General features: G+C 46.5%; 1 protein-coding gene across 1 annotated transcript in view; it reads right to left on the bottom strand.

Annotated features, from left to right (window-relative positions):
• Positions 1-17,607, bottom strand: part of Cidec (cell death inducing DFFA like effector c) — a 554,473-nt gene extending 536,866 nt beyond the window's left edge. Inside the window, exon 1 of the mRNA XM_071605871.1 lies at positions 17,603-17,607. Within this exon, the coding sequence (XP_071461972.1) occupies positions 17,603-17,607 (5 nt within the window). The remainder of the gene's footprint in view (positions 1-17,602) is intronic.
• Between the last annotated feature and the right edge of the window lie 3,090 nt (positions 17,608-20,697).

Raw genomic sequence — 20,697 nt, forward strand, 5'->3', positions numbered from 1 at the left:
CTGGGGAAGGCCCTTGTCTGGGGCCAGGAGGACTGCCAAGTGGTGCCAGGGACTGGAGAAGGTGACTTGTGGCCTCATGCCCCATGGGCTGTGAGAACCCACTGTGCCAGGGGAGCTAGCACCCTGCCTGCAGTCTCTCATGGCAGACTTCCTGTCATGAGATCCTTTCAGAAGGATTTAGAAGCCTCCATGGTTTTATGAGAAAGTCCACATGAGCCAAGCACGGGCATGGGTGTGGGGCACACAATCTGGCAAGATCTGGGGCCTGGAAGGGGCTCCAGCTCAGCTCCCAGAAGCCCCGAGTGCCAAGTAAGAAGCTCTGGGTGGGCTGATAAAGTGTTGAAGAAAGCTGAAATCATTGTGGTAGGAGGTGGGGACTCCTGTACTTAAAGGCACCCTGGACAAATCCTTTCCTGAAGGAAACAAGCTTTGCAGGCTCCTATCCAGCAGGCAGTAGTCTCCCGTGGGACTTCCCACAGCAGCTCAGCTAATCCTTTAAACAGTCTTGTGAGGTAGAAATTATTAAAGGGAGGGAGAAGGGGAATAGCATGGATGGCATGAAGATGTGAATTTGGTGTCAACATACTTTATATACAAACAGAGATATGATAAATTGTGGTATAAAGGTGTATTAAGAATTGTAATGCAAAAAAGAAATAAGAGCGCTCATGTATAATGGCATAATTTGGTGTAAACATACTTTATATACAGAGTTATGAAATATTGTGCTGTGAATAGATAATTATGATTGTAATGCATTCCACTGTTGTCATGTATATACAAATAAAAATAAATAAACAAATAAAAGAAATTATTAATCTAAAATAGGGCTCTGGAAGATTACACAATCCACCCCAATTCTTGAGATATCCCAGAATCTGTGTTTTTGTTAAGTTTCTTCTATTCAAAGAGCGGAGTCCAGCTCGCTGTGGCTTGGATTTCCATTGGCTTGGCCATTCGACTTGTTTTGCTCAACAGAACAAGAGGTATACCAGATGGAATCTTGACCTCAAGGGGCAAGGTGGGCTTCCTCCAATCCCTTGTCCCTCTGCTGTGACCATGAGAATATTGCTATAATGAACTTGGTGGCTCCAGGCAGAGAGGCTCAGAGACCAAGGAAGCCAGCCAACCCCAGGCCATCTGCAGACTGGTGAGCTGAAGAAGTGCCTATGATTGAATCATTGTGTCTGGCTGAGAGACTGTAGTTATTTTTGTACAGCATTAGTATTTCCATGGATAACCAGTATGCAGGGAGAACAGCCCCTACCTTCTAGAGTTCTAAGGAGGATTCTAGGCAGACAATGCACGTAAATGCTTAAACAAGTTTCCTTAGGGGAAGTTGAAAGATTTCTGGAGATGGATGGTGGCAATGGTTTTGCAATAACATGAATGTATTTAATGGTACTGAAACATATATTTAGAAATGGCTGAAATGGTAAATTCTAGGTTATGCATTTTTTTTAACATTAAAAAACCCACAAATAATAATCCTGGCTGGCATATATGGAAGTGCTTGGTAAATGTTAGCAATTATTAGAAGGTTCCAAGAGTGTGGTGAGATTACATTCAAGTCAGAGGAACAAATGGGTCTGGAGAGCATGCCTGGCCTCTCCACTCATCTCCTCAAAGAAGGGGTGTTCATTCATGCCAATGGGTGGAAGGGCATTGACCATGATTGCATGAAAAGGAGGATAATGTTAGAATTAGGAGACTCCTTGGCAGGGTCTAGCTTTAACCTCTTTATTGCAGGAAACTGAGATTGAGAGAGGCAACTCAAGGTCACTCAGGAATTTGGTGGCTGATCTAAAATTGGAAGCTGGACTCCTGACTCTCAATCCAGGGCTCTTTCTGTTCTGCTACAGGCAGGGACATCAGGGCGCTTCATCTAATTGTTAATGGTGGAATTTCGGGCCCCTGCAGATGGATTTGGCCATTCCATGCACATCTCTGGCCACATGAACAAGGCAGCCAACCACCACACAAAGCAATTCCTGCCTGCGGGTTCCTCTGACACGGTGATAATGAGGTGAATGCTTTTTTATTTTCCCCCTCCTTCTTCCTTTTTATTCTTCTTTTTCTATTTTTTAAAATTAATTCAAATACATTTCTTCATGGGATCTTTACTCTAGTTTTAGAGTTAATTAAAAGAAAAAAATACATATTAAAAGGCCAATTTGATTACTGCTACATATTACTAATGTAATGAATAATTGATTGAATGTCTGTGTTAATTGCTTCCTGAATCTGTGATTTTGCTGCTAAATATCGAAGAGCTGTTGCTATTTTGAAATTAGTAATGATTCGTCGCGCCCGATGACAGAGCTTGCCACACAAGACTATCCCCTTGGGCTTGAACCCACCCCTGCTTCCTTTTCATCTGCTTCGTCACTGACTGCTGGTTCAGTTTCCTGCCTGGATCCTTGTCCACTACCTGCTCCTGAAGCCAGCAGGTCTCAATCTTTGGTCTATGTCAAACTCCCCAGGGAGCCAGTTAAAATGAATTTCCTATCCCTGCCTGGGTTTTTGATCTGACAGGCCTGGAAATCTGTGTTGTTACCAAGTGTCCCAGAGGCTTGGTTGGGGATTTCCTTGCCACAAGAGCTGGCTGGGGTAGAGACACCCTGTGGGCACCAGGCTCCAAACGGAGAGCAATGCTTTTCTCTCTGGGGGTTCAACCCACTGCTTCCTAGCTGGTGGATAAGTCGAGCTACCAGGAAGTTCTGGAGCCCCCCAAACTCCAGTTATCTAAAATGAACTCATCACTGCCCTGTTTCAATTTGCCTTCTCTTTGCTATCAGCTCCCAAAGATGATCTTTGTCTGGTTCTCCTTGCTCAAGCCAGAAGCCGCTTCTATTTTCAAACCAGCCCTTCCCCAAAAGTCCATTCGGGAGCCAGATCCTGCCCATTGCCCTTGTAAATCCTACTGACATGCTCATTGCTGCTACTTTAAAACATTTGTTTCCAAGACTCTTTTTTGTTCTCCCAAGGATGCTTTTATTGCTTCATTGGTAGTATGCAGCGGCGTCTCTCTCTGAGATGTTAATTATACCGGTATTGGAAGTTTTCTTCTGCTAAGTGCATCATCTCTATTTTCTCCCTGTTCCTTTTTTTTTTTTTTTGTCTTTTTTTGGTCCCTGCTTCCCTCAGACAAGAGAATAGACAACTGCTGAGCCTGGATGTCTATTTCCACTTGAGGGAGAAGTGCTTACCAGCTGGCTGGGCTCCTCGGAGTGAGGTGAGCTGGATGGTGGACTTCCCTGAAGGGGCAGAGCTGTGCCCAGAGAGGCCCCATGTGGCAGTAGCCAGGGGTGTTTCTTTGGAGGCTGGTGAGACGTCATTGTGGACTCACTCAGCCCTCTTCCTGGTGCGGGGGGTCTGCCTGGCATTCTCAGGGCACACTAGTCAAGAGGCTTCCCCACATTGATCTTTTCTTCGGTTGAACTTCACCCCATCCCATCCTTCTGCAAGGTCTAGGTGATGGTTACCTCCCTGGTGAATATTTTGAGTGGTTATTATTTTATCAATTTTCCTATGTCTAATTTCTAGCGGGTCTTTAGGCTTCTCTATACATATACAAATTGTGGAACATGGAGAACAGATATTTTTAAATAATAATATTTTCTTTGAATGATGTTTTTAAGATCAAATTAGGTCAAGAGTGGAAGGAACTCAGCAAAGCTTATGTTATTAATTTAAAAAGTAAACAGGTCTCGGCAGGGTGGAGGAGGAAAGAGTGCATCACTTAGGAGGAAGGAGGCTTGAGGGTACAGGAAGGTACATGGGGGTGGGAGACCTGATGAGGACGAGGGATGTGGAGATGGGATTCTTGGGCTTGCAGGTATGTAGTGGGGACAGCCAACTCACAAGGGGCTAGCTGATTTGCCTCTCAGTGCCTTTGGGGTTAGGACACACCTAGTCCCCTCTTGTTAACACTCTTGGTGAAATCACCCCCTCCTGGCCGCTGGATGCTTGGGGTCACAGTACTTTGACTCTACTTTCCTCCATGAGAGAAAAGTGAAGGGTAGGGAAGGGATGAGGGTCATGTTCTCCAGTCCCCTTCCACTTAGGTGCCATCATTAGACAAAGCCACCCAATGTGGCCGAATAGAAAACTGAGGCAAATGGAACTCAGATGAAATAATGACAGTAAGAAGTCACTGGGAAAAGCATTAAGACTGATTCCAAAACCAGGGCCCATGCACGATAGACCCAGGCCCTAGCAGAAACTGAGAGCTGTGGGAGGAGGGGCCAGGAGCCGCAGAAACCTGGAAATGGACACGTTCAGGGAATGTTCTGGGGTAGGCAAGTTTCTCCGTTTGATTAGGGTGTAGGCTGTGAGGAGGGAGCAGGGAGGCATAGGAGTTCTGTTGAGCTTTGGGTGTATGAGGAGACTTTGTAGAGGATGCCAGAGGCCACGGGGATCTATTGAAGGTACTTGAACAAGGGAGGAGTAGGTGGATCTGCCTCAGATAGACTTAGCAGTTTGTTGGGCACATGGTATCTGGTAAGGTCCTTGTCCTCAGCATCGATTGGTGGGGTGAGAAATTCCCCTGGGCTGCCTGGCTGGTTGCTCCTGCTGTCTCCGGCAAAGCTGGGCCAGAGTGAGGCTCTGGCTTTATGCAAGGTCATGTTTTGGAGTGTTGCCTAAATCTATAGCCTTCTAGGACAAGCTAGAGGAGGGATGAACATTTGAGGGAGAATATGGCTTCTGGAACATTCCAAAGTCTGGGTCTTAGAGGCCCGTGTGTTTAGTTCCAAACAAGGAAGGGGAATTTGAAACCATCCTTACACAGAGGCGGGCATTACCCTTAGTGAGCACTGGGCGTGGATCGCCTCTTCTCCTGCACAATGGCTCTGGGCTGTGAGTGCTGCTGATGTGTTCATTTCACAGACGTGGAGGCTGAGGCTTTGCACAGCCCCGGAACTCACTGCCGGTGGAACCAAGCCTCCACCCCAGATCTGAAAACTGTGCCCAGGCCTCCAGAGAGGGCTGAGACCCTGTGCTGCCTTCCCGGGTAGAGAGACCCACCTGGAGAAAAGGCAGGGGCAAGGAGGACCGCACCAGTGTGGGCAAGCCTCTCCTGCCGCTTTCCTACCCCAGCTGCTGGGGCCAATGCTAGGGTCAACGCTGAGCTCAGCCAAAGTTTTAATTTCAAGGTCCAAACTCCATTTGAAGAGATGGACAGCAAGATGTGTTTGGCGTCAGGTGGGAAGCTATCTTCTTATCAATCATTTCATGTTTGACTTGTTGTGCACTTGGCAAAACGTATACCTGGTACTTTTTTTTAAAAAAAATTTATTTGTTTTAATTAGTTATACATGATAGATAGTAAAATGCATTTATGTACTTTGATACATCATACATAGATGGGATATAATTTCTCATTTTTCTGAGTGTACATGTTGAAGAATCATATAGGTCATGCAGTCACATATATACATACAGTCATGTCTGTTTTATTCTACTGTCTTTCCTATCTCCACATGCCCTCCTCTCTCCTTCCCTCTCTTCAATTCCCTCTACCAATCTAAGGTAAAATGTTCTTCCCTTATTATGAATTAGCACCCACATATTAGAGAAAACATTCAGCCTTTGGTTTTGGGGATTGACTTATTTTGCTTAGCATGATATTCTCTAACTCCATCCATTTTTCTGGCAATTGTCATAATTTCATTCTTCTTTAAAGCTGAGTAATATTTCATCAAATATATATACCACATTTTCTTTATCCATTCATCTACTGAAGGACACCTAGTATACCTGGTACTTTAATCTAGTAATGCATCTATATTACTTGTTAGGATGCACCTAAGTTTTAAAAACTGTGATTTAACGACAAACATGGGTTGGAGAAGGACGGCTGAACTCCTGGTACCCAAAGTGTGCCCACGACAGTATCCATACCACCCAGAGCCAGATGGAAATCCAGGACCTCAGACCCCAATTCAGTAGGTCTGGCTGGAGAGGTAGGTCCTGGCCACAGGAACTCTCATACATTGCAGGTCAGAGTGTGAAGTGGAACAGCTATTCTGGAAAAAAGAGTTGCTAGTTTGGAGTAAATCTAACCCTACATCTTGTTCTGCATTGAACAAGATCCCCAGGAGAATCAGGTGGATGTGGGAACATGAGGAGCACTGGCCTGGGTGGTCCACTAAATTGCTGCTGGAATGCCTGAGATTAGTGCAGAAGTCCCAGGCACCAGCCCAGACTATGGCTTCTTAGTCCCTCCATGTTATGGGCAGCAGCTAGGGCTCAGAGAGTGGGTTGTTTTCCAGAGAAGAATAATCGATGACTGTGAGGACAGCAGAGCTTCTGCGATAGGGACTCCACAAGGACTCCAGGCTGCACAAGGGCTCTGGGCTGCCAGCTCCCAAAAGAACAGTCTCTCCTGGCAAGCCCATGGGGTTGGTTGCATTCCCGGCAGTGTGACAGGGAAGGTCAGGGTTACCGGGGAGCCCAGGATCTCCCTGGGGGTGCTGGCGGGGCCCAGGGCACCATGCCACAAGAAGATGAGCACTGAGCTGGGAGTCCGCGGACCAAGAGCCCGGTCCAGTGCTGCCACTGATGGTTTTCAGCCACCCACTGCATGTTCAAAAAACATTTACAAGTGCCTCTAATTCTAATGCTGTCCTGAATTCCATACTTTTAATTGTGGCTACATAGTCCCAGGATTCAGAATCTCACAAAGCAGCAAGTCTCTGCTCTATTATCAGAAGCTGTATGATCCGGAGAAAAGGACTCAGTAGCTCTGAGGCTTAGTTTCCAATTCCATGATATGGGTATAGTTACGTGCCCACCAGAGTGGCTAAAATTAAAATGACTGGCTGTGTCAAGGGTTGATGAGGCCGTGAGGCAACAGGAACTCTCACACATTGCAGGTCAGAGTATGAAATGGACCAGCTATTCTGGAAAAAAGAGTTGCTAGTTTGGAGTAAATCTAACCCTACACTTACCCTATGTCCCAGGAATCCCACTCCAAATAAGAAAAAAATGAAAATAAATGCCAGCACAAAGACTTTCACACAAATATTTATAAAGACAATTCATAATAGCTTAAGACTGGAAATAGCTCAAATGCTCACTGCAGGACAGATGAAAAACTTTTGATAAAGTCACACAATGAAGTATTACACAGTCCTGAAAAATAAAGGGCCATTAACATGATTGCCTTCGGAGGAGCTGGCAATGTGTTACAACTGGGACTGGGTGGAGGGTATGCAGCCATGGACAGGTAAAATCCCCCCAGTCATGCACTTGTGATGTGCCCATTTAACTGTGCAATTTTACTCAAAAAGAGAAAGAGAGGGTGAGGGTGTGTACGAGAGGTAGAATATCATCCCTATTCCTCAGGGTCCCTGAGAGCAATGGTGGAAACAATCACATGTCCTACTCCCAGCAGGTGACCAACTGATGAGTACTACAGAGAAGCTGGAGTCTAGCACGGGAAGCACCTCTCATTCCTTCAGGCCTGGGTTTCTTGTTCTGTAAAATGGATATCCTAGGCACAGAGAGGCCCCGAGGGACTCATGATGCCTGAACCAGGAGCTCTAACAGTGAGGACACTCTGAGACCCCAACCACAAGGACCACGCTCCCAGGAGCCTACATCAACAGGAAGAGCACATTGGATCCTCTGTCCCACTGTAGCAATAGAAACAGAAGGCTTTAAAACCTAAGAACAGGTTCTGCTACGCCACCCTGGCAGGGAGGGCAGGGGCTTCAGAGTCCTGCTCCCCTTGTGTTCTCAGCACACAGCACCGTGTGTGGGACACGGCAGAGGCTCAGCCCTGCAGAATCGGCGGCGATGCTGCGGTTCACGGTGCTATTCAAGGTCAGCGGGCCTCGACTGAGGTTTCCAGGCCCCGCCCAGGATAGCCCGCGCCTGCGCAGTGGGCTCCCCCGCTCACTTTCCTATCTTTGGGTCTCATCCCTGCGGGCAGCAGCTCCCCACTGCCTCCCTCTCTTCATCTCCCTGCCTTGTCCTTCTTAGAAACTCTCATGACTGAGAGAAGGGTAAAAAAATTTTTTCCATTGTTTGTAGCATTTCAGAGATAATAATAAAGGTTGCTCCATAGACCAGGTGTGGGCAAAGCATGGTCTGTGTCTAATCAGGCTGCCATCTGTTTTTGTAGATAAAGTTTCATTTATTTGAACACAACCACATTAATTTATTTGTGTGTCTATGGCCGAGATCAGTCGTGGGAACTGAAGTCATCCAAAATAGTTGCTATCCTAGCCTTTTAGAGGGAAGGATTGTGGACCTCTACCCTAGACAAGGTTCAGACTATGAGTTACGTGTACTCTTTTATTACCTCTTCACAGAAACCCTTCAGAAGCTCAGGAACTACTGTTATGCCCATTTTATGGATCTGGAAAGTGAGACAATGGGACTTGCCCAAGATTGTGCAATCAGTAGACAGTGGTGCTGGGATCTCAATCCACCAATGCACGCCCCTGTGTTCTGAGCACACCCTAATTACAAAGCCTAGGCCAATACAATGGGACTAGCTTGCCTGTTGCAAGCAAAATCCACATGCACAAGGGAAGTTTTGAAGAAGAGGGTAAATGGGGCCAGAGAAGCCCCAGAAGGCTCTTGGAAGGGGTGGAATCTGAGCTGAGTCATTCAGGGAGAAGAGACTTAGCCAGATGGGAGGAGGGTGAGAAGGGAGGTTTGGAAGAGCCCATGAAAGAAATCCAGAAGAGCGGGCCAGATATTTGGGGCAAGGCCAGGGCACAAGCCACCCAGGGATGGTGGCTCAAAGCTGGTAGACACTCAGAAAATGATGTTTGCGAATGATTCATTCTTAGGGTCCCAAAAGGCTGCTGGGTCTACAGACTGGTGAAAGAGAGATGTGGGGTGACAAATTTGTCCCTAGTCATTGGAGGGAATTTCAAATTCCCCAAAAGGACCCAAACCAAAGTGGGTAGCTTTTCACAGGGTGGGTTACAAGCAAGGTCTTCCCTATGGCCAAAATGTTAACAAAAACTCCCTGAACTAATTAAAAAAAAAAAAAAAAGAACTCCCTGAGGTCACCAGCCACCTGAACTTGGCCAAGCGGTTTAACTCATGGTGTCTCAATGTCCTCAAATGTAAAATGGGGAATGCAAGGGGCTCATGTGAGGTTCCAGGCGTTGATATTTGCAAAGCACATGGAACAGTGCCTGGCACAGAGTAAATATGGAGAAGGGTTTTTAGGTAAATACAGAACACAAATAAGATCCAACTTCAGCAAATATCAACTCCCAACTTTTTTGCCCCAAATGATTCACACGCTGCTCGGAATTCGCTGGGCGCGCAGTGTGGTTAATTTAAACACTGCGGCAGCGTGGCGAACCTGAGCGGCATTTCAATGAACACAAACCTTATTTTTAACAAGACACACTTTGGCACTTGCTAGAACATTTAAAAATACCTTCCCTGTTCCAAAGCAGCATTGTGTGGCAGCCAGGTCCAGGGAGAAAGCCTTAGTTTTGGGGTCACTGTTTTCTTTGGGACATGGGCTTCCAGGGTGTTGGCTCCGGGGTGTTGCCCATCTTGGACTGAGAGTGGGAAAGAGACTTTGCAGGTGATTGTTTTAATTCCCAGGATGACAGCCATGGGCAGACATGTCTGCTCCTCTCTGGATGGAGGAACTCTGACTTCTTTGAACAAACACATAGGGATGCCTGCTATGTCATGTGGACCTAGGGATGGCACAGTGGAAGGGTTCTCGCTCCCAAGGCTGGGAGACAATGACAGTGGCAGAAAAGATCACTACAGAGAGTTGCATGTGCTTTGGAGAAAATAAAATAGAGAAGTGGTACAGAGAGGCCTGCTGTCTCTGGTGGCAGGAGAAGTCTTCAGGTGGGCAGAGAGGGACTCTTGGAAGAGGTGACTTTTGAGCTGAGAACGGAATAGGGAAGAGAAGTTGGTCATACAGGAGCTGGGAAGAGTGTTGGTGGCACAGGGAACAGCAAGCACAAACTCCCCAAAGGGGGTTGAGTGTGCGGAACCCAGAAGAGGTGCCGTGGTGCTGAGGGATGCGCAGGTGAGATCCGATGAGGTCCAGTAGGAGAGAGAGGCAGGCCAGACCCACAGGATAGAGACCCATCTGAGGGTGCTGGGTGGCCTGTGTGGTGTGGAGACAGAGGCCCGGGGAACAGTGGGAAGCCACGCCATGTGACTCCAGTTGGTGCCACTGCACTTGGTGTGGATGGTGGTCCTTGTCTTGCTCAGTGTGGCAGTTGCGATGGTACTGCACTTGACACACAGAATGTACTTAATGAATGTTTAACGAATAGACACAAAACCCTTCTTCAACAAGCACACAGGGACGCCTGCTATGTGCCCACACGGCGGACCCCGAGACAACACCGTGAACGGGCCCTTGCTCCCAGGGTGCAACAGGCCTTCAATCCTTAGCACATTTGCCTGTTTTTAAATTGAGCACATGCTTCCTGAATTTTCTTCCTTTTGGATGGTTCCTGTGCTTTTCTTCTCCAGACCTCAGTTGACTTGACTGTTGGGTGAGAGGAGCACTCGGTGTGATCTAAACCACGCAGCACCCTGAAGCCCTGGCAAGGAGGCAGGAGATCTCAGCTTGGATGCTAACTAGCCCCATGGCTGGGAAGGACGGAATCGGAATTGAGGCTTGGAATTGCAGTAAAACGTTGATGTCCAAGTGTTTAAGGAGCCATAAATAAAATAGAGCCTGCCCACTAACAGATTACTTCTTTCAGAACTTCCCTAACATCCAACAAAGTACATGCGGAGTATTTAATGTCTCATAAAGGAAAAGCTGATTCATTGACCATAAGCTCCATTTTGACCCCCAGCATATTTGGGGCCTTCGCAGTGGGAGAGGGTAAGACCTCAGGCTCCCATAGTTCATGCAGGCATTTAGTATTTCAGGTGGCTGATGACAAACGATGCAAGTTATTTCCAGTAAGTCTCATGAACAATATTAGGCAGCTTTACCAACGGAAGCCCACTAATCCCCCCATCAGAGATTCCCAGTTTCAAGATGAGGAAGGTGAGGGCGGAGGAAGTTTAGGGATGGACGAGGACAGTGACTGGTGGTCTCAGACTGACCTGGGTCTTCTCCCTCCCGATCCTGCACTCTTTTCCCTTAAAAAGGGGCTAACACTGTGCAAAAGCACTGTCATGTCGTGGGGTCAGGAGAGTGCTGTGCAGGACACTGATCCTCAGTCCTTGGTAAAACCTCAGCACAAAAAGGAGACCAAGCAGGGGGCTGTGCCCACAGGCCTGAGGACAGCTCTTGGGAAAATATAATTCTGTAATTTCTCGCCAAGCGCCTGCTACTTGCTGGGCCTTGTGGCAAACTAAACAGATGCAGCCACTGCCCTCCAACAAGGGACAGTTTGACCAAACAGCAGCTATTAAGCCAAAGAAATATGGTAGGGAGTGAGCTTTCCACTTGGGCTGCAGGGCAGAACAGGTGCTGGCCGGGTGACAGGGTAGGAGGCCCAGGGAAGCTCAGAGAGGGACCCGACATGCAGAGGAGGGAGGCACCAGCCCACCTGGGAGGCTGGGGATGGGGAGGGCTATCGTTTCTGCAGACAGTCTGGTAGCCCCTCAAGGCAGGGAGGAGCATGTGGTGTCCAGGTCACACTTAGTGCCATGAGGCTTGAATTCAGATAGGGTTTCGTGCCAAGACCTTTCTTGTTCTCCTCTGTAGATCCTGGCACAGCCCACAGGTATTAGACCTTGGAGACTCCACAGATGACACCCTGGGGCTTTCTAGGTGCTTCCTAATGCCTACAGGTACTTCCATACCCAGTGGATACCTTCACGTGCTAGAGAAAGACAGACTGCCTCTGTACATCTGTGCAGGGTGGGGCTGACTGCTCAGAGCTGAACTTCCTGCCGGAACTCCCTCTTTATGACTTTCTCTGGGCGGTCCCAATGCTCCACCTTTCCATGCCACCATCCCCCAGTGTTCACCCCTGATCCCATGTGCCCAATCTGTCCCCACACCTCCCCCTCCCCCCTCCCCCAATCTCTCCATTTTAGAAAATGTCCACCCCCCTCCCAGACAAAACCCAGGAAGTTATCCTTGATTCCTCTGGGTCCCTCCTCCACCAGCACGTCCTGCTAGCTGCATCTCCAATAGCACTTGAATCTGATCCCTTCTGCCTCCTTCTCTGTCCTACCCAGGTTCCAGCTACCATTGTCTGTCATCTGGATGTCTGCAACTCGTTCTGCCTTGCACACCTGCACAGGTGTGGACTAGTTCCCACCGTGTGTCCAGAATGGGTCTTTCAAAGCAACATCAGATTGTATCACTCCCCTGCTCCAATCCTTCCAGGGGCCTCCACTGTAATGAGAATCCAGTGGGAACTCCATTCTCTGGCCTGCAAGACCCTACATGATCCAGCCTCCACCACCTCCCCAGCCTCTTCTCTACCTTACTTCCACAGTCACTTTTTGCACATGGTCTCCTTCTTTCTTACTGACATGCAAGTTTGCTGCTGCCACAGGGCCTTGGCACTTGTTATTCCCTCTGCCTGGAATGTTTCCTCCCTCCCATGATTCAGAGTTCAGCTCTAAAGCTCTCCAATCATTAAGGCCTTCCCTTATCACCTTGCTTAATGCTGTCTCCCTTGACACTTTCTATCACATCACTCTGTTTTGTGATGATCTTAAAATCACCTTCTGCATTCATTAGGCATATGTATGCCTCTCTCCCACTGCTAGGGAGCAAATTCTAAGAGAATGTTTAAGTCTAAGAGAATGTAGACTGTGTCCTCTCTGATAACCACTGGGCTTCTCTAGCATCTATTATTGTGCCTGGCAAATAAAACAGCAGGTGCTCAATAAACATCTGCAGACTTATTGTCCTTCTCCCCCCCCCCACCCCGTGCTCTTGCTCAGGCTACTCCCCCCTTCCTATGCTGCTCTCCCCTGAGAAGTCTTTTTTAAACATTTTTTAGTTGTACACAACACCTTTATTTTGATTGTTTTTTTTTTTTTAATGTGGTGCTGAGGATCGAACCCAGGGCCTCGCATGTGCTAGGCGAGTGCTCTACCGCTGAGGTACAACCCCAGCCCCCTGAGAAGTCATTTTTAAGAGCAAAAGACATCCTTGGAGAAGATAAGTAGTAGCATTTGTTTGCTTCTGATCAAAACCATGATGCTGTTACTTTTACCTAGTTACCTCCTTATTCTGCCATGATTGAAAAAAGTAGCCAGGTGCGGTGGCACATGCTTGTGATCCCAGCGACTTGGGAGTCTGGGGCAGGAGGGTTGTAAATTAGAAGTCAGACTTGGCTATTCAGGAAGACCCCATTGCTTGCTAGCTAAATGAATGAATGAATGATTAGATAAATAAATAAATAAATAAATAGAGCTAGGGATGTTACAACTAAACAATACACATTTTTTTTTTTAAAAAAGAGCTAGGGTTGTCACTCGGTGGTAAAGCATCTCTGGGTTTAATCACCAGTAAAAAATTTAAAAAAAAATTAAAAATAGAAAAGAAGAAGAAAAGCAAAAAGTAGTATTGGAAACTTATTACCCCACGTCTGTAACTGGGGCCCCTTAACTCAAGTTGCCAGCCAGAGTGGGAGGGTGCTGAACATGGGGCGGTGTGTGTGTGTGTGTGTGAACTTGAGCCTGACTGGAGCTTTCCTCCTGTCATCTCATCTGAGGATCTGTCATCCCAGTGGGGCCGACGTGGTTGCCATTTTGTAGATTAAAAAAACTGAGGCTCAGAGGGAGTATAAGCAACCCGCCCTGCTCTCACAGCTGGGAAATGGTGGGATTTAGACAGGAGGCTGCCTGCCTCCGCAGGTGCAGAACCTCTAAGGTTCCTCGAGGGAGTCTTCTATTTCCATCCTTGAGGATCCTGTTTTTAAACACCTGTGCGTCCTCTGGCTCCTTCTAAGACACTTGTAAGACGGTCGCCTGCAGCCTCTTTTCTCAGAGGTGTTCAGGGGGAATCTTGATGGGTTGCAGTTCCAAAATAAGAATTCTGCTATTTCTCGAAGCTGGACAGAGACCTTCCAGAGAAGGTAGCTTTGCTTAAACAGACACGATGCCCAGACATGCTCTATTTATCATGTCATTTTTCTCAGATTCACTCAGATCACTACTCAGATGTCACCTCCTCAGCAGTGTCTCCTTCAAGTAACCAAATGCCCCCTCCCCGCCCCTTCACACTCCCCTCACGGGGCTTTCCTCACAGCCCTTACTGTCAGCTGATTTGATTATACTATAAGCATCATATATTTATTTGTTTGGTTCTTTATGGTCTCTGCTAAAATTCGAGCCCAATGGATATTCCCCACTGTTATATCCCTACTGCCTAGAACTGTGCCGGGTACAAATTAATCACTACTGGTTAAGTGAATGAACGATCTTAATTACTGTATAATATTCAGTATATATTTTATGTCTTTATGATGTTATTCTGATTTTACTTCCTTTAAATGAAGGTTTTATTGTATAAGTCGCAGTGGGAAATTAAAAAAAAAACCGTATAGATAAACCCAGAGGAAAATAAGAATCTATGTTCATCCCACCATGGCCCTGGTACAGGCAGGAGTACTCTCTTCCAGATTTTACTTATCCATAGATGCATATGTATAATTTTGTAAATTCCTTCATTGAGATACTACTTATCACATGTTCACTGTGTTCCAGGCATGGCTCTACGCATGGCTGTTACTGAGATCCTAGATTAGAGCAGGGTTTCTCAACCATGACATGATTGGCATTTGGGGTTGGATAGTTCTTTGATGTGAAGCCACCCTGTTCATAGCTCCTACCCACTAAATGCCAGTAGCATCTCCCTAGTCATGACAATGATAAATGTCTCTAGACACTGTCAAATGTCCCCTGGGGCAGGAAGTAGGCAAAAACCACCCTACCGAGACCTGCTGGTCTAGAGGAGGAGACAAGTTTTAAAAAGGATCATACGGTACGTTGTCTCCAGTGCCCAGCAATTGCCACTTACTGTTATTTGTGTCCCTCTTTCCACATCTCTAGACATGTTACTGATGGCTGCCTCTTCTGTAATTGACACCAAGTGTCCCATGGCTGGACACCTAGGCTGTATATCTGATTCTGTTTCAAACTCAGACGCAAGAACACACAGAGCCCCTCTGCCTAACTCTGGATGGGTCTTGCCCAGCCTGACCACCAGAACTGCCACAGATTTCTGGAGGAAAGGATCTCAGGCCCTACACCTCTCCCCCAGCACCCCCTGAGGACTTCTTGGAGGTTCCCCTGCTGAGTGATCAAGAGGTGCAACTTCACTGCATCTCTACCACAATCCTCAGGGCCATGTTCTTTCGGGGTAGTGACTGACTACAGAATGATCAGGGGATTCTGGGGGTGATGGAACTGCTCTACGCTTTCACTAGGGTGGTGGTTGCACACCTGTATGCATTTGTCAAAACTCACAGTGAAAACTTATGCCTTGGGGCTGGGGATGTGGCTCAAGTGGTAGAGCGCTCGCCTGGCATGTGTGAGAAACTGGGTTCGATTCTCAGCACCACATAAAATAAAATAAAGATATTGTGTCCACCTAGAACTAAAAAAGTAAAAAACTTACGCCTTAATTTTTAAAATTGAAAAAATAAAAAGCCTTCTGCTGTGTCCTTGGCATAATGAAGGCTCCAGAACCCCTCTCCTACTCTGGGTCAATCCTGCAAGCCCTGAAATTCCCAGAGCTGGGGGTCCCTCACTCTCCTTTCTTGGAAGCCAGTTCTTTTCTACTCAAGGTGAAGAGAGACGAAGAGCTGCTCTCAGATGGACTGTGCTCCCTAATTAGCATGGGTCTTCTGTCAGTGGCTACCCAGGGCCTTGGGAGCAAGGGGTTGGTCCTGCTCAGAGCATGCGATGAGAGTCTAAGACTAAGGTAAGAGTCTCAGAGTGAGTGTTTACACTTGTGCTGCCAAGATGGTAGCCGCTAAGCACACAGCTTGGCTATAGAGCACTTCAGATGTGCTTTAAGGTAAAACATTGAGGGGCTCCAGGTTTCAAAGGCTTACTATGAAGAAAGGCAATGTAAACCAACTTATTCTTTTTTTCCTCCCATAATGTCAATTACATGTGGAAATAATATTTTGGGTATGGCTTGTTAAATAAACTATCACTGGAATTAATTTCAACTGTTTCATTTTCCTTTTTTAATGTGGATGTTCGGAAATTTATAGTTACTTCTCTCGTTTGGGTCTGGAGTGTCTCCCAAAGGTCCTCGTGTTAAAGGTGTGCTCCCTCAGATGGCACTAGGGGTAGGCGGTGAAACCTTCGGGGGGGGGGGGCTATTGGGAAGTGTTAGGTCACTGGGAAGGAGATTATGGGGCCCAGGTCTCCTTCTATGTGTGTCTTCTGTTTCCAGGCCGTGAGTGAGCAGCTTGCTTGGCCACATGCTCCTACCATGATGTGCTGCCTTGCCACAGGCCCAGAGCAATAGGGCTGGTGGATCGTGGATTGAAACTGTAAGCCAAAATAAAGCTCTCCTCTTTGTAAGTTCACTGCATTAGGTATTTTGTTACCATAATGGAAAACTAATATAATTCCTCACAGTGGCTGTTCTCAATATTTGAGAGGAACATGGGTTGCTCAAATTCATTTCTATTGGATAGCTATGGCTTAAAGACTAAGATATTTCATATAAAAATCTGGAATTCTGAATCCTCTTGAAAGCTCTGGGAGCCATGACCCTGTAGATCAGCAGTGAGCCTGGGCTGAGTATCTGCTGAGCTCTCGAGATGGGACATGTGCCTCCAGTGCACCACAGTCCTCATTATTTCCTTATTTATGCAATATGCCTGGTCCCTATAGACACATGGGTTTCCAATTCCTGGTCTACCTACACTTATCTGAGCAATTCCCTGCCTCCCACCTTCCATGTGAAGTAGCTGCAGTGCTGTGTCTCTCAAGTCAACTTACCCTCCAGGGTAGACCTGCCGTGGACTTCCCACCATGCATGAACTTCCCCAGAGGACATCCCAAAGTCTGCCAATACTTCTTTCGTGAATATTTGGTTGGATCCCTAGTATGTGCCAGGCACTTGGGATTCAGTGAGGAGTGGACACGGGTTCTTTTATGTGCACATTCCCCAACTCCCTCAGTTGGTCTCCTCAAGCAATGTCACTCTTATCGTCCTCCACACAGCAGGCACGACTTTATCCCACCCGTCCTCCCTCTCAGAACTCATCAGTGGCTCCAATGATTTCATGATCAGGGTCAAGGACACTAGCTGACCCTTGAAACCTCCATGACCAGGGGCCCGAGGACAGTCAAGCCTCATATAAGAACTCAGCTAGCGGTAGTCTGGCTCCCTTGTACCCCGAATCACCCCTTTAGCTCCCTCTCTACTTATTATTCCCATCAGCTTCCAAGTGTGCTGTGCTCTCTCCCATCTGGAACATTCTGTCCCTTGCTCCTGGGCTTTGATTGTTCCCTTCCTCTGTTTCCCTCAATGACTAAAATCCTCTCCTACAATGCTTACTCCAAAGAAGATAAAGAGCGGAATGTCAGGCATTATAACAGTCTTAACAGTTTAAATTTCACAAAGTGCTTTACAATACAAAGTTGGTACTATTCCAGATGAAGAAGCTGAGTGAAGATCTTTTAGCTAAGGTGCTAGAAATCCATGTTTCCCGACTTTCAATTTTTTGTTATATTCATTAGTCATCAGATACCCGATGGTGAGGGGCAACTAGAATAATGGGTTCAAATTCCTGAAGGTAGGAGTGCATGCAGAGGTCCAATATGAGCAGAAGGAAGACCAGAGGACCTGAGTGTGAACATCCCATGTTCAAGTCTGTCGCCATCCAGGGATCCACTAGATGAGGGTCTGGGAAGGAAAGGGAAGTCACAGATAACTAAGGACTTGACCCCTCTCTTTCTTCATTTCCCAGACACCTCATCCTTTTGGTATCACTATTATCCCTGTTTCACAGCTTAGGAATCTCAGACTCAAGTGAATATTTAATGCCTCTGGGCTTCTCTTCTTCTCTATAACACAGGAGAATGGAGGGAAATGGATGGGGGAGTAGATTTTTTTTTACATGTTTGAAATCTGCCATAAATATAGTTAAACACAAATAAATTCACCCAGCTAAATGGTGGAGCAGACATGGGAAGTCAAGCCCAGGTGACTCTTGCACCCATGTCCTTTCCTTTCTGTCCCACAGAGACTCTGCCCATCTCAACTTTATGGTTTTCTGCTGGAAATATTGTACACATCCAAATGACCAAGGACCATTAATTCATTCTTTTTTCCTTTTGAAGATGGAAACTTGGGAACCTCTTTTTCCCCAATCACATCCTAGGGCATTATCCCTTCTGAGAAGATCTCTCTCTCTCTCTCTCTCTCTCTCTCTCTCTCTCTCTCTCTCTCTCTCTCTCTCAACACAACCATGGAATGCCAATGGTCAACTGTCTTAGATGCCCCCCCCAGGAGCAAGGACATTCCCACAGTGGCTTTACCTCACCTAAATGTAAGTCAGTTTTAATTTCATTCATTTCATTTAATTCCCCGTTCCCTGGACCATAACCATATGCATCCACGTACTGTCTTTCCCTTTTAATGGGGACGCAGGGAAGCATCATCTGCTGCAGGTTTAGAGGTTAATTTCAAATTCAATTCCACTTTAAAAAGAAAAGGGACATGTTTAGGATTAACTAAAAGTTCAATCCAAATCCACAAGTCTCCTCTGTGTACTTGCTATTAGACTCTATTAAGTATGTAGTATTAGCCCTGATTTACAGATGTAGAAACTTAGACTGGGGTGGTTAAGAAACTCACAAGATGAGGAGGAAATAGCTGGAATTTGAACTAGATCTGAGGGACCCTAGGGCCCATGTTGTCGTAACCAATATCTTGACCTAGAATAGGCTTCTCTGAGAGTTCAGTGCCTGGACAGAGAAACATCATCTATTTAATGAGAATCTATATTTGTTTGGTATTGTACAAGGTTCTTTCGGTGCATTTATCTACACAGCCCAAAAGAGAGATATCATCACCCTCATTTTATAGGTGAGGAAGTGGTTTTAGGAGTTTTAACTCAGGTGTGCCTTATCCCAAACGCAGTTCTTTTCCAGAAACTCATTCTCCATCCAAATGTGGCAACCACAATTATATGACCCATGCAAAGGCAGAGCTACAAACTGGGATAACAGCAGTTTTCTGGGAATCCTCAGCTGATCCGATCAGGACCCTGGAGAGCTCCAAGTGACTCCATGTTGATTGGTTCTAGGATGCTGACTTCAGGCTCTCATAGGCCCATCCTGGACAGGTCCTCCTGCTCCAACCTGGAAGCCCTAGAAAGGGTGGCATCATCAGGCCTTTACTTAGAGGACCCCATCAGGTATCTGGGGGCCTTTGGGGAAAAGAGGCATGGGGAAGATCCTCAGGTTGTGCGTGAAACAAGGTGTCCAATAGTTAGATGTGTTTCTTATGTACTCCGGGAGTTGGGCATTTCTGCTAGGCATGATCTAAGGTTCTAATTAGTAAAGTGTGCTTAGTGGAGAGTTCCCAATGGGATAATAAGCTCAAGTTCATAAAATGCTTCTCTGTGGCATTATCACTTCTATCTTCACAACAGCTTGTAAGTCAAATATTGTTCCGTGTGTGCCAGATAAGAAAACAGGATCAAAATAGTAGATGACTTTCCCAAGGTCACACAGGACATCACGGAACTGAAGCTTAAACCATGAGATCATTATACTAAGTTGCCATGACTCATTTAAAGAGACCCTGTCAGCTTCCATTAAGGATATTATGCTCATTAAAATTGGTTACTGATGCTTGAGAATTTTGTTTTGAGAGCAAAATAGTAAACGTGACCATATTCTATCACCTCTCCTGGATTCCAACATCAATTGTTAGTCAACAGAAATGCAGTCTGCTTACTAGAATAAAATATTGCTTTTCCCTGTGGCTTGCAAGACTTGTCCTGAATTGGCCCATACTCTGACCTTATCTTTCATCGCTGTCCCCTTCAGGCACCAAACTCCAGCCACAGCACCCTCCTGGCTGCTCCTTGAAGTCACCATGTTCATTTACAACCGGACACTGCTGCACTGACTGTTCTCTCTGCCTGGGATTCTCTCCTCTCAGATCTCTGCATAACTGGCTGCTTGTCTCTCTGCTGTCATCTCAAAGTCCCCTCTTCAAGAGGCCCTCCCTCAGCTAAGTAGTCTCTTGTCACCCTATCACGTCACCTTTTTCCATACCCTCCCTGGTACCCAGCAGTATCTGAAATGACCGACTCATTTGATTACTACATCATTTTCCTTCTCTTTCTGTTTAGAACCCGGCTTCAGGAGGGCAGGGACTTTGTGGGTCTGAACATCAATAGGTCTCCAGCACCATGCATAGTTTAGACACCTGGTATGTGTCCACTGAAGGAATAAACACCATTGCATCTCAAGCAGGCAAGACATTCTTTGATTTAGATTCTTCAATGTGTCTGATTGTTTTGAGGGAGATGCCAAGGCTTTGAAAACAAAGTTATTAAAACTTTTTTTTTTTTTTTAAGTAGCACACCTCAAATGACAGTTGTAGAGGGTGGGACTGTCACACCAGAGTAGTTAAGTGTCACATTAGTTGTAGTCAGAAGAGACCAGATTTCTTCAAAGAGGAGTAAAAACAGCCCCAGACAAGGCTGTGAATTCCTTGGCCATTGATCTTCCCTGGCTTAGTTTGAAAAGAAGACCAGAGTTTCCCAGAGATGGGCC

The sequence above is a fragment of the Marmota flaviventris genome, chromosome 20 (assembly GCF_047511675.1).
Source record: "Marmota flaviventris isolate mMarFla1 chromosome 20, mMarFla1.hap1, whole genome shotgun sequence".
In the NCBI taxonomy this organism is placed as follows: domain Eukaryota; kingdom Metazoa; phylum Chordata; class Mammalia; order Rodentia; family Sciuridae; genus Marmota; species Marmota flaviventris.